Below are 20794 nucleotides of genomic sequence, written 5' to 3' on the forward strand. Positions count from 1 at the left end.
TTTAATAGGAAGGATTCAAGTGGCTTCAATGAGAATCTCCATCTTTATGACATATTAGAGAGTTTTGCAAATACAAGTCTTTAAATGTCTTTTATTGGTGATCATCCTCAATCGCCTTCATTGGCTATCTCCATCTTCATAATGCATCAAAGATAATTTTTTCTATGTCCATCACATCTTTAAGAACCTGTAGAGAAAACAAAACACATGTCTCAACTACAAAAAGAAGGTATATATATTTAAGGAAAAAGAAGTTTCAAAACAAATATATATATATATATATATATATATATATATTTTGAAAAAATAACATTTAAGGAAAAAGTTTTTAAGCAAAGTGGTGATAATTTTCAAAAATATTAGACAACCATTAAGAAAGACAGGAGGAGCATACCTCAAAAGAGAAATCTTTATGAAATCAAATTTAGACATATATAAACTCAAAATCAACATATTTTTCAAGAAAAAATAAATATTGATGATAAGGGAATTTAATCACTAAAAAACATATCAATTCTCAAGAAGAAATAAACAATTTATGCATAAATAATACCCCTAAGTATTTCAATCATGCATATAATAAAAAAGAGGAGCTAATTAAATTCATGAATACAATTATGTGAACCACACTAATTAATATGAAATACACACATATATGCATCAATCATCATACAATTAAAGCATATTTAATGCACATGAAACGACAATAAAAAGATAACTATTTTTATCAATAAATTGCACATAACATGCATGAATTTAATATAAAGAGTCAAGTACATTCAATTATGAATCAGAGTGCCCATTAATATCAAGTGAACAATATACAAGTGTTTATTTAAGGAATACACACAAAACCCACAAAGGGGGACACAAAAAGACTCAAAATATAAAGAATAAGATTGTCATAAGTATGCAAAAATGCTTGGAGTTTTTATCTATAAACATCTTCCATAAAAACAAGTGGTAAAAGTTTAGAAATTTCAAAGAGAGATTTTAAAAATCTCACATAACAAAAAGAATGATATTTGTAAATCAACACCAATTTGCGAAAAATATGAAGAAATTTAAATTCTCACAAATATCAAAAAGTGATATTTTGCAAACTTCAAGAATAGTTTTACCACCACAAGCAATCACCTCAAAGCCTCCAAACCTCAAAAATCAAGTGTATCAGCGACTAAAACAAGAGCATAAACATAATGTCACTAAAGGGCCAAAGACACACGAAAGTGTGTATAAACATCTCTTGTCTACATATGACACTTAAAAACAAGTGTATCAGCGACTACAACAAGAGCATAATGCTAACAATGCGCTAAAATCACACACAAAGGTGTGAATAAACAACTCTTATTTACATGTAATGACACTAAAAAATCAAGTGTATCAGCAACTAGATCAAGAGTATAATGTCAATGATGCTTTAAAATCACACACGAATGTGTGAATAAACATCTCTTGTCTATATATAATGATACTCAAAAAACAAGTGCACCAGTGACTAGATCAAGAGTATAACGCCAACACTAGGCTAAAAACACACACGAAGGTGTGAATAAACATCTCTTGTCTACATATAATGACAAAAAAATCAAGTGTATCAGCGACTAAATCAAGAGTATAATCACAATGCAAACAATGAGCTAAAAACACACATGAAGGTGTGAACAAACATCTCTTGTCTACATATAATGATACTTAGATAAGAGGCATAATAGGAGAAAACACAAAAGGTAAGAGAGCTTGTAATGAAAACAAACAAATGTCATCAATTTGTACAATCTTTCAAAACACCATGGTTTCAAAAAATAGATTGCCATCATAGATAAACATAATTATGAGCATCCAACATAATAATCGCCATACAATAGAGTGATACAACACATTCAAATCCAGAGATCAAACAACTATCAGTTAGAGTCAAACCATAAGTTGACAATCTAAACTGACATAGAATGAGGTGCACACAACTCACATCAGCACCATTCCTGGATAAAAAAACAACAAGACTAAGAGAAATGATGCATCATATAAAATTTTGTGATGGACACAACAAATGCCATAATAAGGCAATAAATATTCATGGAAATCATTTTCCTGATTTCAAATATAAGAATTGATTTGAAAAAACAAAGTTTCAATTCAAATCCAATAATAGTAGATGTAAAACTTGGATTGAATATAGTGCAATCATATGCATATTAAATCATAAGCATCGTTAATATAAACAAGCTATATAGAGAGACAACTCAATCTAGATTACAAGTCTATCATGAAACAATCAATGCCTTTAAAGAGGACCAAAATACATATATAGAGATTTTCAAATAACCATATAAAAAGCCAAGTGCATACACAAGTACAATTAATCATGGATTCTCACAAAGAGATAAAAAGAACTCATGTATATTCAATAATCTAAATAACTTTAAGCCACATATCTCATACAAAAGACATGCATAGAAACAAATTTAAGCATATATCCAAGTGATAGATTTAAAGCACTAAGGGCACAATATAAAAATTTATATTTTATAAATAACAAGTATACAATGAATCAAGAGTCTTTAATCAAGAACACGCATGTCCACCAATGATCTAAGTGGACAAACAAGTGCATCAATAATAGACAAGTACTAAAGTGAACTATGAGAGAAACACATATAACTCCCATAAAAACACAATTTTCTTATGAGTCTCAACTTAGTATTTTATTAAAAACCAAGTATGCAACACAATATTTAAATCATATGCATAGCATGTAAAATAATGCCATGAGACTAATAACATAATCATAAGTTCCACAAAAAGGATCAACAATATAAGCACCTAATATCTTAGCTATTGCCCACAAAAACCCATAAAGAAATTTTATTAGTGAATGACTTCTCATAAGAAATTATGCTCAACACCTTATACATGAAAAAACAATCTTATTCATCATGTAAGGCAATTATAAGTGCATAAGGATCAAATATCAATAAAAATTATTTTATAAGCTAGATCATAATTTTTAACACTTCATATGCTACCTTTAATATACCAAGAGTAAAGAGAAATATTAAACACAAGTTCAACCAAAATTTCATAAAATTATACTTGTGAAATACACACAACATCATTATTTTGAAATATCTCAAATTATTTTAAAATATATAACAATTTATCAAAAAGAACAAAACAAAGTTTAACAATGCAAACATGATTTGACATTTATAATCATGACTTGTTCAAATAAAACATCTCAATGCCAAAAATACATGCTCATACATACATGATTATATACATATATATATATATATATATATATATATATATATCAAAGCAAGTTTTAAAAAATTTAAGATTTAAACATGATTTCAAAACATACATATATCTAATTTGCACAAAAAATAAACAAATAAGTCTTCTAAGATCTATGTAACAGGGATTCGGCTAGCAGGGTGCCGCACCCGCGTCGACGCGACTCGACGCAGATGCGGGTGTAGGTGCGGCACCGGGTGCGGTCAACCCGACCCTGGGTGCGTTGACCGCACCCAGGGTCATTTCGGTCCATTTTTTTGGATTTTAAAAAAAAAAAAATTTGCCCTATGAAATACTGTTGAAAAATACTGTTGGTCTTTTTCTCTCTTTCTATTTTTCTAGGGAAAGAAAATACTGTTGGAATAAAAAACATCACAATTTACAAGACTCTACTTCTTTGGGTAAAAATTCATATCGGCCAGGCGTTCAAACTAAAATCTACCACCCTTGTCTTACTCAACAAAGTTGGACTACAAAAGCCTCATTGCTCATGCATCTTAGATGAGACCACCATCTCGGCCACCCATCTTCAAAACCAACGGTTAAGATTGAATTGGACTCGACCTTTCATGGACAAAGACCACACCAAGCAGTCATCATTGATTTGATTCTTTACTTATTCGTAGAGGCACCGTGGCATTCTCTTGTTGGTGTTAGATATAAAAAGACTGACAACCCAGATTTATTTTCAAGTGTAATTGATGATGGCTATCTTTTAGCAGCCCAACCAACGCGCAAAATCTCTTGGAACGACCTGAAGTTCTACACCTCAACATCTTTTTGTGAAGAGCTAATAATAATGGCACGAAGAATTATTGGAGATTCTCTTGCAACTCTGAGTGAAAGTATTCATTGTCATCTGTCTCAAAGGTTTGCATGGGTCCGGATCGGTTGCAATCACATGGCACAAAATTTGTGCATTAAGCATTGATTGCCTTGGGCCCCACAACTGACAGGCCCTGTCCCTAAGATAGAGGATGATCAACTACTTCGTGCACAAATATTTGTGTCCAAACCAAGTCCGACGGATTGACACCCCTAACCACCAATGATGGTTCTGATATGCAAACTTGGGATTGAACTAGCTTAATGGACATGGGCCTAGCAAATTGTCCAACAACGTTTAAGTTGGGTACGGTGCAATGACGTAGAGGGCACATGTTTTTTTTTATCCTTTGCAGTTGGGCGTGGCTCGAAGACAGAGTGCATATATTGATTTGATGAATTTGAGGCTCAAGCTTGACTGGTACCAGACCTAGGACTGAACACTACTGAGCCTAGCCAACCTAGCGTAGAGATGGTTTTTTCCCTAGTCCTGAAAAATCCTTGGAGGCGTCCACACAAACGATGGATGCGCGGAAGCCCTTTCAGTGCGTCCTGGGGACGCAAAATGGGTGTCCACACCCCTTATATATATATATATATATATATATATATATATATATATATATATATATATATATATATTTTTACATTTTTGCCCCTGCCTCACCCCCGCACCCGCACCCATGTGACATAGTCTAAGATATTTAATAAAAAAACAAGTCCAACGATGATTAAAAAATAATAATTTAAGGATATTTTTTTAATAATAATAATCATATATATATATATAACGATAAAGAAAATAAGTGTTTTCTCATGCATAATGCATGAAATAGGTAACATAAGAAATACTTAAAAATATAAGATACATACCGGGTCTATATTTTCTTTGAATCCAAGCCACACAACGATCATGAAACACGAACTCGAACTAAAGAATCCCAAGACTCAAAAGAAGCAAAATGTCTGATACCATATAATGAAATAATGTAAAATAAAAAAACAATGTCACTAAGGGTTTTACAAGATTACAATCACAAGAGTGCACAAGCACAAACCAATGCCATTAAAGGCTTACAAGATTGCAACACAATGTGCACAAGCACAAGTCCACTATAGGACAAAGCAATAGCCATCAAGGGGAAACAACAGAAGCACCAAGTGCATATAAAACATCATGAAAGTAAATAGAAAAACACAAAATGTAAAAAATATTAATCTTTATTGAGCATAAATGCTTAAGAGAACCATTGGTTACAAGAGAGGGGTTCAACCCCTATATATACACAAAGAGAGAGCATGAGGCTCTATTGAGGAGCTCTCAATAGAGTCGTTGGGAGCTCCCAACAGTCACAAATGTGACTGTCGGGGAGCCCCCAACGACTCTATGGTCTTTTGACCATAGAGCTCATGCTCTTCACAAAAAAGACAAAAAATAAAAAGATAAAATAAATAAGACAAAAAAAAATTGTTCCTAATAAACAGTACTATTACATGAGTGAAATGACAAAAATACCCCTAAAGGATATTTACCTATTATATATATATATAACTTAACAAAAGGATTTTCATTAATTGTGCATTAGATACGGGTGCATCTTGATTGGCTTGATCTTTTGATTCTTGTGATGGACCAACGGATACAACTTTTTTTCTTCTCCTCTTCAATTTAGGACATTGAGCCCTATAGTGTCCCGGTTCATGACAATGGTGACAAATGTTTTTCCTTTTGTCATAATCATTGCCTTGTCTACCAAAATGAGGCGGCCTATAAGTGCACATATAATTTTCTGGTCTAGATACGGCTAGAAAAAAATCTTCTTCATTCTTTAAAGATTCTTTTTTAGCCTATTTTTCTCCATAGTTAGTTCTTCAATAGTGTCAACAATAGAGGAAACTTTTTCTCTTTGTAAAAGAGTCGATTTGGTTGTTTCATATTCCGGCCTCAAACCATTTATAAATTGGTAAAAATGTTTCATATCGAGTTGTGTTTGGTGAAGCTCAATATCTTCAAGATAATGCCACTTTGGCTCAAGAAGAGCCAACTCTTCAAAAAGTTCGAACAACTCATTATAATATTCTCAAATACTTTTGTCTTTTTGGGGTCAAAGTCTGAACCTTATCTTGCAAATTGTACACATATGCAATACTGCAATGTCTTTAAGGGAATACATATTTTTAAGATACTCCCAAACCTTATTGGCATGTTCGAATTTGGCAAGACTCAAGTATTTTTTGATGTTTACGCTATTAATTAGCCAAGATATGATTTTGGCATGCCCCATCCTCCATTCTTTTCACTTTTTCTCATAAGTGACTAATACCTTATTTTTCTCTCCTTCTATGAGAAGTATCTCTTTCTCATTTTCAATTTTTGTGAGAATTAGTTTTGGTTCCGAATCGAAACCATCTACTATTACCCACAACCCTTTTCCCTAAATGTGATGCTTCAAGATTGAAGCCCACATCACATAATTGGTATCATTTAATTTTACGGGCATGATGGTCACTTTATCATTGTCATCCATGCTTAAAGGGTGAAGAAGAAAGAGAGATGATGAGAGAGAAAAAAGAAAAAAGAAAAAAGAAAAAAAAATATGAGAAAAGAGGATATAACGAGTACAATCACGATCTTTGTGTAGTCAATGATCCTCCAAACGTTTCCTTTCTTCAACTATGATGACACAAAAGCACTTGAATCACGAACAAGGAGATAAATCAACTTTTGCTAGAGAGGCACGAAAAACAAGGTGGAAACTCTCCAAAATCTAGAAGCTTCCAAGCTCTAATATCATGTAAGGAAAGGAGGATCTTCTACAAAAACACAAATGCTTCTAATAGGTGTCTATTGAAGTCACTTCAATCATAACCCACAAAAGGGCATAAATGAGAGAACTCAAAAGAGAAAATAATAAACTTTATTTCATTTCACATAAAATGCTTAAAAAACATATTACAAAGGAAAGGAGAGTCACCCCTATTTATACACAAAGAGATAGGGAGAGAGAGAAAAGCTTTAGAGAGCTCATACAGAGTCGTTGAAGCTAGTCCAACGGCTCTAACAACTAGTCAAGATCTAGTTGGATCTTGACTAGTTTTGAGTCTAGTTCAAATTAAACTAGACAAAAATAAAAATACAAAAAAGAAGAAAAAGAAAAAACTAAATAAATAAATATTATATATTAAAATAATATATTATTATATTACATATAATTACATTTATGTGTACACTTTTTAACATTAACTTCCTCGTGTGGAATGCCTATTGGGAGCAAATTTTGACCAAATCTAACTCTTCAAGGTTAAAATAGTACGAATTGAACCCCTGGATCGCTTTTTTTATGTAAAAATACATTTTTTTAAGGGTTAAAAATTGGGTATATTGTAGCCCGTTGATTTTTCAATCTCCAGAAAATGCAACACACACGTGTAAAAAACATGATATAAGTGTCGATTTGTACTAAACCAAACATGTAGATCACATCCCAAAGGATCAAGCATGCCTTAAAAAAAGAGGGCATCTTTTTTTAGGCATTTTTTATGCAATGATGTTGCATGATGCAGCACCGCTGCTGCTGCTGACAGCAGCCCATCTCAACATTTTTCAAGATGAAGACCATGCCCATCTCGAGGAATGCCAAGATGATTGCTTGCAGCGCCGCTGCATATAATGTGAACACTAAAAAAATGAGGTCAGTTTTTACGCAGGGGCACTGCATGCTCAGCATGCAGCTCCGCTGCTGATGACCATCCATCTCAACATTTCTGGAAATGCACACCACACCCCCATCTGAAGAACTGCCAAGATGGGTGGCTGTCAAGCAGGTCACTGCATGCCCACCATGCAGCCACACAACATATAATGTGAAGTAAAAAAAAAGTATTGTTTTTCACTGCGAGGTTTGGAACCCATGATGACAGGGGCTTTGTTTTGTATTGAGTGGTTGGTAAAGACGCATGAACCGGTAAGCTATGTAACAGGGATTCGGCTAGCAGGGTGCCGCACCCGCGTCGACGCGACTCGACGCGGGTGCGGCACCAGGTGCAGTCAACCCGACCCTGGGTGCGTTGACCGCACCCAGGGTCATTTCGGTCCATTTTTTTTTGGATTTTTTTTTTTTTAAAATTGCCCTATGAAATGTGCTGCGGAATTTAAAAAAAAAACTTGGGGGGGTGGGGGGGGGGGGGCACTGCCCCCCGCCAGGGGCGGGCCCCCTGGACCCCCCGCCTGCAAGTGGGCGCCATTTGACATTCTACTGAAAAGGATTCACATTCATGCAAATCAAGGATCCACATACACATAGGCAAACACGTTTTACGTGGTTCAGTCTAGCACGACGTACATCCATGGGGAAATCCTCCGTCTCCACTTGACGTAGAGAGGGAAGGGGTGCTCTTTATTTATAGAAGCAAGAGAGAAGTTCATTATGGGATTAGACCTCTCATGAGTATAATCAAGACTAGGAAGAACTCTACAACTATTGATCTTCTTGGAGTCCTCACTGGGTTGACTTTCATGGTAGAGAAGAGTCCTCTTAGGCGTCCCTCCTGGGAGAGGCATCTTTTGATCAGGAGTCTCAGTGAGAGTTCTTTGACTTACTTTAAGTCCTTGTCTCACTTGGATTCTTTACATGGTACTCTGGAGTAGACGTTGGACCTGGATCAACTGGTGGTGGACCAGGATCAGTTGAACGTACGCCAAGGTCCACTGCCTTAACAAGCCCCCTCAAGCCAATCACCTTGAGATTGAGCTTGTCTCTGAACTGGTTGAACTTAGGTCCTGATAGTGGTTTGGTGAGGATATCAACCACCTGATCTTGAGAGGAGATAAACTTCACAATAATGTCATTATTAGAGACCTCACGGATGAAGTGATAGTCAATCTCAATATGCTTGATTCGAGCATGGAACACTGGATTAACAACAAGGTACGTGGCTGCCCAGATTATCACACCATAGGTTAAGGGCAGCTTCTGAAACTACGTTAAACTCTATCAGCAGTTGTTTGAGCCAAACAAGCTCTGAGACAACACATGTTACTGCCTTGTACCTGGCTTTTGTACTGGACCTGGCAACAGTACATTGTTTAGTGGAGCATAATGACAACAAATTTGGTCCCATAAACATTAAATAGACACTGTAGAATTGTGATCATCTGGGCAACCTGCCCAGTCAGCATCAGAGTACAGATAGACGAAGATACTCAGATTTCTTGGTTTGTAGACCCAAATTTAAGATTCCCGTGAGATATCTCAGAATTCGCTTTACATGGGCCCAACGACCTTCAGTAGGTTCATGCATAAACTGAGAGATCTTGTTGACAGAGTAAGCTATATTTGGCCTAATGAAAATGACATACTGCAAGACCCCGACGAGACTTTTGTACTGAGTGGCATCTTCCAACAAAGTCCCCTCGTGCCTGGAGAGATCCACATTAGGCATGATTAGAGTAACCACATGTTTACACTCTATCATGCTTGTTCTGAGCAAAAGAACCAAAATATATTTTCTCTGATATAACACTATTCCTGAGGACTCGTGAACCACTTCAATTCCAAGGAAATAATGTAGAGGACCCAAGTCCTTGATAGATAATTCACTGCCAAAATCGTGAATGCCGTGCGTGACATTCTCAGAAAAAATTTCGATGATAATGATATCATCAACGTATATGAGAACAAACATATAAAATTCTTATTATGGCAGATAAACAATGACGGATCGACCTTAGACTCAACGAACCCCAACTTTTCCAGGTATACACATAGTCTCTCGAACCACGTTTGAGGAACCTGTTTCAAGCCACAAATGGCATGATTCAACTTGCATACAAAATTAAGGTGATTCTTGTCTTCAAACCCAGGGGGTTGGCTCATATAAACTTCTTCTTTTAAAATACTATGAAAAAAGGTATTGTTAACATCTAACTGATAAATAGGCCAACCCAAACTAACAGCAACAAACAACACCATCCTGACATAAGTGGGTTTGTTACCAGGGCTGAAGGTTTCAAAGTAGTCGACCCCTTCATGCTAAGTGTATCCATTTGCCACTAAATGTGCCTTATACCGAGCTATGGTCCCATCTGAATGCTTCTTAATCTTGTAGATCCACTTACACCTAACAAGATTAGAAGCTTTATCATTAAGGACAAGGGTCCAAGTCTTATTTTGATAAAGAGCCTTAATTTTTTCTTCCATAGCACTACACTACTTAGGTTTAGTCACAACTTGACGAAAGGACGGTTCTTGTTCTTGACTTATTTCACTTAAGAGTGCAATGGGGTATTTGGAGCCAAAGAATAGTTTGAGTTTTAATGTACCATCCTGGGACTGAGTAACCATGTGATGGGTCCTGGGAGGCGTTAGGCTTGAGGAATCATGATGAACAACAAGTTCCATCCCTGAGGATGAGGGACCGAACACATCATGTCTACTTGAATGGCTGGGTTGGGAAGGCGAAGGGATTGCAATGACAGCTTCATATTCAAGACAAGGTTAATCTGATGGTTCAGGGAAGGATGCATGGGACGGTTCAGTAAGTAACACGGTTTCAACAGGACTAGGTAGGAGTATTGAGGTTATGGAGTGACTCTCTTGAGGAGTTTTAATTGAGGTAGAACTCCTAATAGGACTGAGTTTCTGACTTTAGATCTACTTGGACACTTCTTGCAGTGTAAGAAGCTTTCTTTCACGCATAGGGAAATTTGTCCTCATCGAAGACATGTCTTGAAATAAACATTTTCCTAGAAACATGATCATAACATAAGTATCCTTTGTAATTAGAACCATATCCTATAAAAACGCAGGGTTTGGACTTTGGATCAAGTTGGGACTTGGAATATGGAACCAAATATGGATAATATGTGCATCCAAATATTTTTAGATGTTTATACCCAAGCACACATTTTAAGAGAAGTTCATATGGTGACTTTTGGCCTAGATTTGGTGTAGGAAGCCGGTTAATGAGATATACAACAGTTCTAAAGGCATTTACCCAAAATTTATGATCCAAAGAGACATGATATAATAAAGTCAACCATGTTTCAACATGTCTGTGTTTTTTTTCTACCACATCATTTTGTTCAGGAGTGTGAGGACAAGACAACCAGCGTTGAATGCCACAGTCATTTAAAAAACACGTAAAGCTCTCATTGACAAATTCTTCTCCACCATCACTGTGGAATATCTTAATTTGACTATCAATTTGTTTTTTCACAATATTTTTGAAATTTATTAAGTAGGAAAGAGCATCAGACATCTTAACTAATGGAAATAGCCATGAAAATTTAGAGAAGTCGTCAACAAGCAACAAATAAAATCGACAACCTTCATGGGATCGCGTCGACATGGGCCCCCAGAGGTCCGCATGAACCAGCTCCAAAAGAGCTTGAACAGAAAAATCTACGCTAGCAAAAGACAGTTTATGAATTGTACTAATCGCGGAAGAGAAACAGAACTCAAGGTCATTCTTGTGCGAAGAAAAAATAGATTTATTGTTCACTAAAGTGTCCAAAACTTTAAACCCAGGGTGACCCAACCTGCATTGCCACACTTCATCAGAACATTTAAATTTATTTGAGCTAACTTTAGCAAAACTAACTTCAAGAGACCGATTTTCCTGTCCATGTTGTCTTCTTGGCCATAGGTAAAGTTCTCCCTTACTTTGTCCTCTTAGGAGAGTAGTCCTGTTTCGTAATTCCTTAACACAAAAACCATTAGCATTAAACTAAAATAAACAATGATTATCTCGAGAAAACTTAGCTATAGACATTAGGTTTTGCTTAATAGAAGGCACGTGAAAGAAATTTGTTAGGTTAAAAAACTTATTTTCATATTGTAGAGATATATTACATGAATTAGAAATAGGCAATTGTGAGTCACTTCCTACCATGGAGCCATCAGCCCCATGATATTCACTCTTACTTGTCATGTTCTGGTGCTCTGATGTATATGTGGTGCCCGTATCGGAGTACCATGCAAAGTCCTGTATATTATTAAGTGTCATGGTAGCAAACACTTTTGGGATGTCATAACAAGTACGACCCGTGTGGTTTTTGCGACAGCAAAATTGACAAATTACTTGGCCAACTTTATGATCATGTTGAAATGTCCTTGGCTGCCCTTGATTATCTCTGTTTTCAATGTTTTAAAAATTTTGGAAGAAGGGATTAAAATGTCCCACCCCTCTTCCTCTACCATGGCCTTGACCATGCCCTCTTTGAGAAAAGAAGACGGTTGTTGATGATTCAGCTAGCTGGGGAGACTTTAGATTCAACATTTGAAGTCACTTTTCTTGATTTAGCAATAGATCAAAAATCTCAGAGAATTTAGGCAGTTTACTGAGAGCGGAAGTAGTAACGATTGTTACAAAGCTTTCATAGACTCGAAAGAGACCATTTAGAGTTAATTGAACCAAGTCTCCATCAGAGACGGATTCGTTAACTGCGCACAAGGAATACACAAGAAACTTAACATGGTTTAAATATTCTAACATGGTCTTTTCCTCCTTTCACATTCTGGAGATCACACTTCAATTGAAGAATACAGATGCTGGAATGAGAAACATAGGATTGTTCTAACACAATTGTTCTAACACAATCCAAACTTCCCTGGCAAACAGGACACAAATAATTTGTCTCAGCACGACTTCTGTTACAGTGGTCTTGATCCAACTCAATGCGAGTTGATCAGCATCTTTTCATGAAATAAATTATGGATTGGGTTTTAACTACTCACCTTCTCTGATGAACGAACTTGGGGCAGAAGGGGAGCCATCTATATATTTGATAAGGTCCTGACCATGGTTGCCAGTTGAGGAAGCGGGAGCGGGAAGCGATACGGGAAGCGGGAGCGGGAAGCAAGGCACTTTCAAAATTTTAGGAAGCGGGGAAGCGGGGGACCACTTAGGACCGATTCGGGAAGTGTCTCGGAAGCGACCTAGGAAGCGTCTCGAAAGCGAGGGGGAAGCGAAAAAAATAAAAATAAAAAACACAAAAAAATTGAAAAAAAACAGGGGAAGTGAGGGGGAAGCGTGATGGGAAGCGTGCTTCCCATTAAAGGGAAGTGTGTCCCCCATTAAAGGGAAACACGTCCCCCATTAAAGGGAAACGCGCTTCCCAAAAAAGGGGGACGCTTCCCCCCACGCTTCGGAAGCGCGACGTTTCGCGCTTCCCCTTTTAGCTAGGCGCTTCCGGTAACCTTGGTCCTGACTATACGTCACAAACTCAATTTGAGAGCACCTCAACAAGTAATTATCTTTGTTCAACTTGATAGATGCTAGTGAGGAAAACATATTTCATTGCACTGCTGGATTGGAAATCAGGGAGGACGAGCTTGACGCCATTCCAGCCGACTAATGAGAGAGCACACTATGAACACAAACTCGTAAGAACTAACAAGGCTCTGATACCATGAAAAGGATTCACACTCACGCTAACCAAGGATTCAGACACGTATAGGCAAACACGTTTTACGTGGTTTGGTCTGTTCGGTCTAGCACGACCTACGTCCATGGGAAAATCCTCTCTCTCTCTCTATACTTGATACAGAGAGGGACAAGGTGCTCTTTATTTATAGAAGCAAGAGAGAAGTTCCTTAAGGGATTGGACCACTCATGAGCATAATCAAGACCAGGAAGGACTTTACAACTATTGATCTTCTTGGAGTCCTTACTGGGTTGGCTCCCATGGTAGATTGGAGTCATGTTAGGCATCCCACCTGAAAGAGGCATCTTCTTATCAGAAGTCTCAGTGAGAGTCCTTGACTTACTTGGAGTTAGGGGTGGCAATCGGGTCGGGTCGGGTCGGCGGGTTGGTGGGTCAGCATACCTCAACACGAACACGACTCGTTTATTAAACGGGTCGGATGTGGCAAACACGAATACGAGCCATTTATTAAACGGGTAACCCGACACGACATGGTTAACCTGTTTAATAAACGGGTCTCGACTGGAGATTTTGAAACCGAGCTCTGCATGAGCCTCGCAACCGCCCTCGACGTCGGTCCCTCCGTCCGCCTCTCGTACCGCCCCAACGACCCCTCCAACGCGTTCTGCCTCGTCGTCAAGACTGGCATCGGCCCCTTCGGCTCCCCCGCTACCTCCCCGCTCTCCATTAGCGCCGAGTTCGACCTTCTCAGCGACGGCCGCGATCCCAAGTTCTTCGTCCGGTTCAGCCCCCAGGCCGGCGATTTCTCCATCAAGAAGATGACCAGATCGCCGCCGATCGGATTCTCCGATGATCCCGGCGGCTTCTTTGACCGGAAGATGGGCGAGGGTTTGGAGGTAAACGGCATCTTGGAGGAGAACGGCGGTGGAGGATCGGCCGATCGTCTCTGGCTAGGGTTCTGCGAGAACGGAAGAGTGGTCGCGGCCGAGCAGCGCGACGGTGGCATCGGGATCGTTTGACGGCGTGATCAACGGCCTATTCTCTCGTGTCGAGATCCGCGCGAGGAGCGCCTTTCCGGTGAGGAAGCACGCCGTTGTCAACTTCAGGTGGGGGATTAGGGTTCTGGCGGGGCTGTCATCGACTGGCATCTCGCTCAGGAAGCTGTCGGTCTTGGTGATGGGACCCAATTACCATAATAGGATTCGTGTTTGTGTATTTGGCGGGACTCGGGTTGCGGGATGACAGGTTGACCCACCTGCCTAACTCGTTTATTAAATGGGTCAAACGGGTTGGTGGGTTGGCATACCCCTAACACGAACACGACCCGTTTAATAAACGGGTTAGGTGGGTCGACCCGTTTACGACACGAACCCGTTTAAGCCAACCCCCAACCCGGCTAAGAAGCGGGTTGGCGGGTCAGGTCAGATTTTGCCACACCTACTTAGAGTCCTCATCTCCCTGGGACTCCGGAGTAAACGTTGGACCTGGATCAACTGGTGGTGGACCTGGATCAGCTCGATGCAGGTCAGGGTCCACTGCCTTAACATCTACATCTGAAAACCCATCTGCGAAGTCAGAGCGCTCATGAATCCAACCAATCCCTCCCTGGAAGCACCTAACCCTAAAAGGAACTTATCACCCTCCCCAAACTCTGCATCAGTGCATTTGTCTATTCTCATAATGCCCCCCCCCCCCCTAGAATCCAAATGAGCACCAAAAACGCAACACAAACACCGCATTTAAGTTTGACACATACACCTTAGATAGGAGGATAAAAAACAGGTGGACCTAATAGCATATGTGCTCTACCATCACCAAGTTAGTGCCACAAAAAGAAAAGGAAAACAAGAGAGAGAGAGACCTGAATCAGTACTTCCCTCAAGCTGAAGCCACCACTCGCTAAGATGCCCTTCTCTCCCTGAAGATTTCTCAACCACTGCTTGAACACAAAAGAATCAACAGCTTTCCTGCAAAAACACACGCACATATAGAGACACCAAAAAAAAACCTCCGGTCTTCAAGATATAACCCAACTTCCTAATTCCACAAAATTCTCCGGATGCAATAACTTATCCAGAAAACCGAAGACAAGTCGGGAACTTGCGTTTCCTGGATCACAACGAAAATTTCCCAACGCAACCCACTTTTGCAGATAAGCGTCTTGCATCCAAACACACCCCCAAAACGGAGCACGCAAGAAAAGATTTGCCCAAATAAGCGCACCAAAAACGACCATTTACTCGAATTCAGAGAGGGAGAGCGCAGGCGCTGCTACGACGCGTACGGCTTCCCCCAACACGTCTATGGTGAGAGCTCGGGGCCCTCCCCTTCTCACTTCTTCTTCTTCGGCCATCGTAGCGTCGCTTCTCGGCGGGAGGCAGAAGGCTCGTCGCCTCGTGATCGTTGGCAACGCGAGGGATCGGCTCCCGCGCCGTGAGCCGCGAAGCCAAGCGGACGAGCGCAGCTGCGCCGGCGCCGATGGAAGCAAGGAAAGAGACCGCGCCCAACTCATTTCGCCGTCGTCGGCCCGTTTTGCATTGCTTCCCACGCCCACTGCCCTAACCGAAGGAAAATACGGGTCGAGTCTGGTTTCAGATCCGATTGACTCAATAATGGGATCTGGACTTAGGGATGTCAATGGATCGGATTTTTATCTCATATCCGACCGAATTCGACCCCGTTTAGTCTGATTGGGCAAGCTGAGACTATATCCGATTACAATCGGACGCAGACTATATCCGTCTACAAATATATATGTGATACATTTTGCATCAAATAATGCAATCTATAATGATGATGTCGCAATGTTTATATTGCAAGAAATAGTTCTAGAGAACTCTATTTGCTTCTATCTTTGAAACAATGTATCAATTCGGTAAATGTGTGTAAAGACCCCAAATGTTGGCCAATCATAATCTTGTAGTTTTATCCAAAGGATTTTTTCCCTAAACATCGATCTTTCAGGTCTAAAATAGTTAGATCTATTTCAAGTGCATATTTGACATAAAAAAATGATATTATGAAGCTAAGAAAGAATTAAAGTAGATATCATAAGCTTTAGAACGAGCAAAAAATAACCTCAAATGGACACCCATATCAAAAGTTATGCTTAAAACAAATTTCTTTAGTCCAAATGGATCTGCCTTAGATCTGGATCCAGAATCGTTCCCCTGGACAAAGTGTCCTCCCTATAATTGGATCTGGATCCGATTCCCTCAATTATCATCCCAATATTGGATCTGAATATATCCGGATCTAATTCCCTCAAGTGCCACCCTAATATTAGATCCAGTTTGGATCTGGATGTAGTTTTTTTATACTGTTTTATACCAACAATGGATTCAGGTTTGGATCCCAGATCTATATTTTCTCAATTGTTGTTTAGGATGGAAAAGATTCAGATCTAGTTGGAATCTTTGATTGAGTCTGAACTAGACTGTCGTCCACAGGGGTGGATTCAGATCAAAATGTCTGAATGACATTTTAAATTGTCGTCCAGATAAAAAGATCTGATCCAAAGCTCCGAAGAACAGTTTAGACTGTGGTCTGGACCCAAACTTGCTATTTTGGACTCGTTTAGTGCAAGAAAAAAGTGTTTTGGCCAAACTAAGCTTTCTAGGACCCAGAATTTCAAGGTTGAAGCTTTCTAAAACTTACACTTAGCCTCCAGAACTTTTCAAAATGCCTTTTCTTAACCCTTAAGTAATTATATTAGCCAAATAGAGTGTGCCACCTCAGAATTCTAGACAATCAGATTCAAGTTGTTGCACGACAATTGGATCCGGATACTTTGGCCTAGAAACACCTAAAACTAGGTCTAAAATTCTAGTAGAAACCTATAAATAGGAGTCCAATTTCCTAGATCTAGCATCAACAGTCCAGAAGTCCTATCACCCAAACCCTGTTTGTGTGAGCCAACCTAGTGCACCCATATTGAGATCTTGCTAAAGTCCATACCCTAACTAAATCTGTAGGTTAGTGAAACTCTCTTGAACTATTGTCATGCTCGTCATCATCCTAAAAGGAGATATCTAAGCCTGAGGTAAGATTTGATTTCTTTGCACTTTTCTTGTTATCATTTTTCTATTTGATTTAAAAAGTACAGATTTTTCCAACTTTTTGGTTATTTGCTTGTTTTTTATGTGTTTTCTGTCTTTACACCATTAAACTCATTTTTTTAGGATTGCATTTAATGTACTTATCATTGCATGCCAAAATAAGAATTTGAGGAGTCAGAGTTCTTGACAGGGTTAATCTTTGATCAGCAAAGGAGGAAAGATGATCAACCTGTAACTAAGAGTTCCACAATTTCTCAAATTGGATTCAGTTTAAGATCCAAGTCTGCACCAAAATTCAGATCCATAAGGAGAAAGTTCAAACTTAGCTCAATAGGTTTCCAAAAATATACTTATCTGGCCATTTTAGGCCAGTCACCTACCAAAAAATGGTCGGCCATGGTTTGTTTTTTTGTATTTTTTTTTGTTTTGGACATGGCCGACCATTTTCAGACCAGCCACCAGCTGGGAAATGGCTTGGTCAGTGTCGTCAGGGAAGGGCAACACCAGCCAGGTCATTTTATGACTGGTGGCTGGCTGGAAAATGGCTGTCTTCTGTTTTTTTTTTTTTTTGTTGGGGGGGGGGGGGGGGGGGGGGTTGGTGACCTAAAACTAGGTTTTTGGTTACCCAAACAACCCATTATGTTCGGGAACATCAGTAACTCAAGAGATCATATAAAAAGTAACTCAAGAGATCATCCCAGCAATTTCTGGAAAAAGATCAGTGTTTATCTTAAAATTTTAAAAACCGAGACAGTTAATATAAATTTTTCATACTTTAGATGCTTATATGTAAGTTGTAATAATCGTCATTAGGCTCCTAGGTACAAGTTACCTTATGATTATGAGGCCATTCTTGTTTTTTTAATGATGAAAAAATGGATCATTGCGAATGTTAAGCATGCAACTCGATCATCTTACAGAGCTTTCAACTGGAGATGTGATCTGCAGCCCTCGTCAAGTTTGTAACTTTTTCGATGCACATATATAATTTCTTATAATTCATGAAGGAAAGATGCTAAGGTGCTTCGGGAGTACCTACTCCCACGTACTAGAAATCATGGTTGTAGGTTGTATCTTCTCAACTAAACCTTATAGATGTACTCAACATAGTTTATTTGATAGGAATCATGTTTTGGATCATGTTTTTTGACATAAAATTTGAATTTTCTAAGTCATAAAATTTTGATACATTGTGAGCAGTTGATTTTTAAAGGTCTTAAAAAACATACATATATGCTATAATCACAAGATCCAAAACTTGTTTTCTACTAAATAATGCTTATAAATTATAGGTTCTGATCAACTAAAAAGCTTAAGAAATGTGACAATTTAAAGCTTCTATTAGGTGGGAGTAGGTACTCCGGGAGCACCGTATCATTATTATTCATTAAGATGGCATTTTATATAATCTGTTTAATTAGACAGATGATGTACACAGCTTTTAGAAGGCAAATAAACATGAACTTAATGCAATTAAATGGGACTAGATAATCGGCCCACCCATATGGCTGGTACCTATAAGATAACCTAAATAGTAAAAAAAGGTTTATATCATATACATTATCAAGATTGAAAGTAAAAATAATAGAATAATAAACATAACGATAAATGTAAAACATTATAAAAAAATGGGTTTTGTTCCTTCATTCTTGTAGGTGAGTGGTTTTTAAAACAATATTTTTTTTCTGGTTTTAAGCCCCCTCCTTGGTATTGCTGAATTTAAGAAATTATGCAGGGGCATCTTGTATTGCTAAATAGAGCACCTACTTTGCATAGATCTATTTTAGTGGAGGGGCGACCTATTTGTTTAGGTCCATTGGTTTGTAAGGGAATCAATGCTTTATGTTATAAGATTAGACCACAAATTACAAATGTCTGAAAAATCTCTATTGCTATTTCTCAAGGTAATCCACATCAATGCAATGAAAGCCAAGGGCCCACCACAATGACAGAACGACCCAAATAATCGACCCGTTACCAAATAGAGTTCTCACAAAATCTTTCCTCTTTGCCTTCAATTACATCTGAAAACGACTTGTAATTTTGTGCAATCTAATTAAGGGGCTTATCTTATACGTACCTGGTTGTTATTCATGAAAGTAGACAATAAGCAAATAGAAGAGCAAGACCATGTAAACTTAACCTTACTACACCTGTCCTATATCATCATTTTGGTTAACTGTGGTGCAAATTAAAGTGTAAGATATTCATTGGATAGTCAAACATTTGCTTAAGTTTATTTATTTACAGGTTTTCAATTTAACATATAGTAAGTTGTATAAAAAGAGCATTTACTTCAGCTTTTTTTAGTTGTATATTTTAATTAAAATATGATATAATGTGTTTCAAACACAAACATTTTAATATTTTATTCATCTTATTTGTCATATAAATGCTAATAAAAGTATGATTTATTTAGGCCCAGGAATTACATGTAATCCCTTGTAAGAGACCATTCAGGTGATGTCTTTCCAGATGAAACCTGCAAACCACAGCCAAGATGCAGTCGTGTGAACACTCCACAGCCATGTTGGCTAGACTTCTTGCAATGTAATTGCATTGCTTAGGCGTTTTCATGCTTCTGAATTGACTAAATCCATAGAATCCCCCATCCAATGTCAAAACATTCATCAATGCCAAATCGTAAATATTCACTGATTACCTGCTGGTCTATTAGAATATTTTCATGCTTGAAGAGGTATTGTTTGAGGTTGGAAAGGAATTTCCCATACTCTCGTGGCAAATCGGTAATAGTGCGCACTATCAGATTCTGGACTGGACCCTGGCTCAATGGACTAATCATTTCGGACTTAAATAGAGGTGGGCAATGGCCCGGGCCAGTCAATGGTCTGGCCCATCAGCCAAAAGCCCAGTTCGAGCTGGCCCATTGAGAAAACCCCGGCCTACCCTAATCAAGCCTCGCCTATTATCTTATATTATATAAAATATATATTTCATGTTATATATATATATATATATATATATATATATATATATATATATATATATATGGGCCTAGCTGAGGCTATTATGGTAACTTTAGTTGAAAAAATTACAATGTGTCATGTAACACATTTTTGTTTTACCAAAACTTTACAAAAATGCCAAACAAAATTTCAATGACATCGTCAATTTCATATGACAAGAATGCCAATTAAGAAAAAGTTATAAAGCATCGATTGTTTTATAATATTTAGAATATGAACATTTTAGTCATCTT

The 20794-nt window shown here is 38.2% G+C and overlaps 2 protein-coding genes across 2 annotated transcripts in view; one reads left to right on the forward strand and one right to left on the reverse strand.

The window, feature by feature from the left end:
* NUDX14 (nudix hydrolase homolog 14) overlaps positions 1-16156 on the reverse strand; it is a 44030-nt gene extending 27874 nt beyond the window's left edge. The window contains exons 1-2 of the mRNA XM_090004357.1: positions 15757-16156; positions 15378-15483 (exon numbers count right to left, since the gene is read on the reverse strand). Of these exons, the coding sequence (XP_089860483.1) occupies positions 15378-15483; positions 15757-16028 (378 nt within the window). The 5' untranslated portion in view covers positions 16029-16156. The remainder of the gene's footprint in view (positions 1-15377; positions 15484-15756) is intronic.
* On the forward strand, positions 14047-14758 carry LOC149840162 (uncharacterized). Its single transcript, XM_090003910.1, has 2 exons — positions 14047-14412; positions 14492-14758. Exons 1-2 carry the CDS (start codon positions 14047-14049, stop codon positions 14756-14758), a joined length of 633 nt encoding a protein of 210 aa, XP_089860036.1.
* Positions 16157-20794: the final 4638 nt, after the last annotated feature.

This window comes from Nuphar pumila, chromosome 4 (genome assembly GCF_984573655.1).
Source record: "Nuphar pumila chromosome 4, dmNupPumi1.hap1.1, whole genome shotgun sequence".
NCBI lineage: Eukaryota > Viridiplantae > Streptophyta > Magnoliopsida > Nymphaeales > Nymphaeaceae > Nuphar > Nuphar pumila.

Coding starts and splice junctions, on each gene's coding strand:
- LOC149840162 (XM_090003910.1), top strand. CDS start 14,047: ATGGTTAACCTGTTTAATAAACGGGTCTCGACTGGAGATTTTGAAACC. Junction 14,413..14,491: donor AGATGGGCGAGGGTTTGGAG/GTAAACGGCATC, acceptor AGAACGGAAGAG/TGGTCGCGGCCGAGCAGCGC.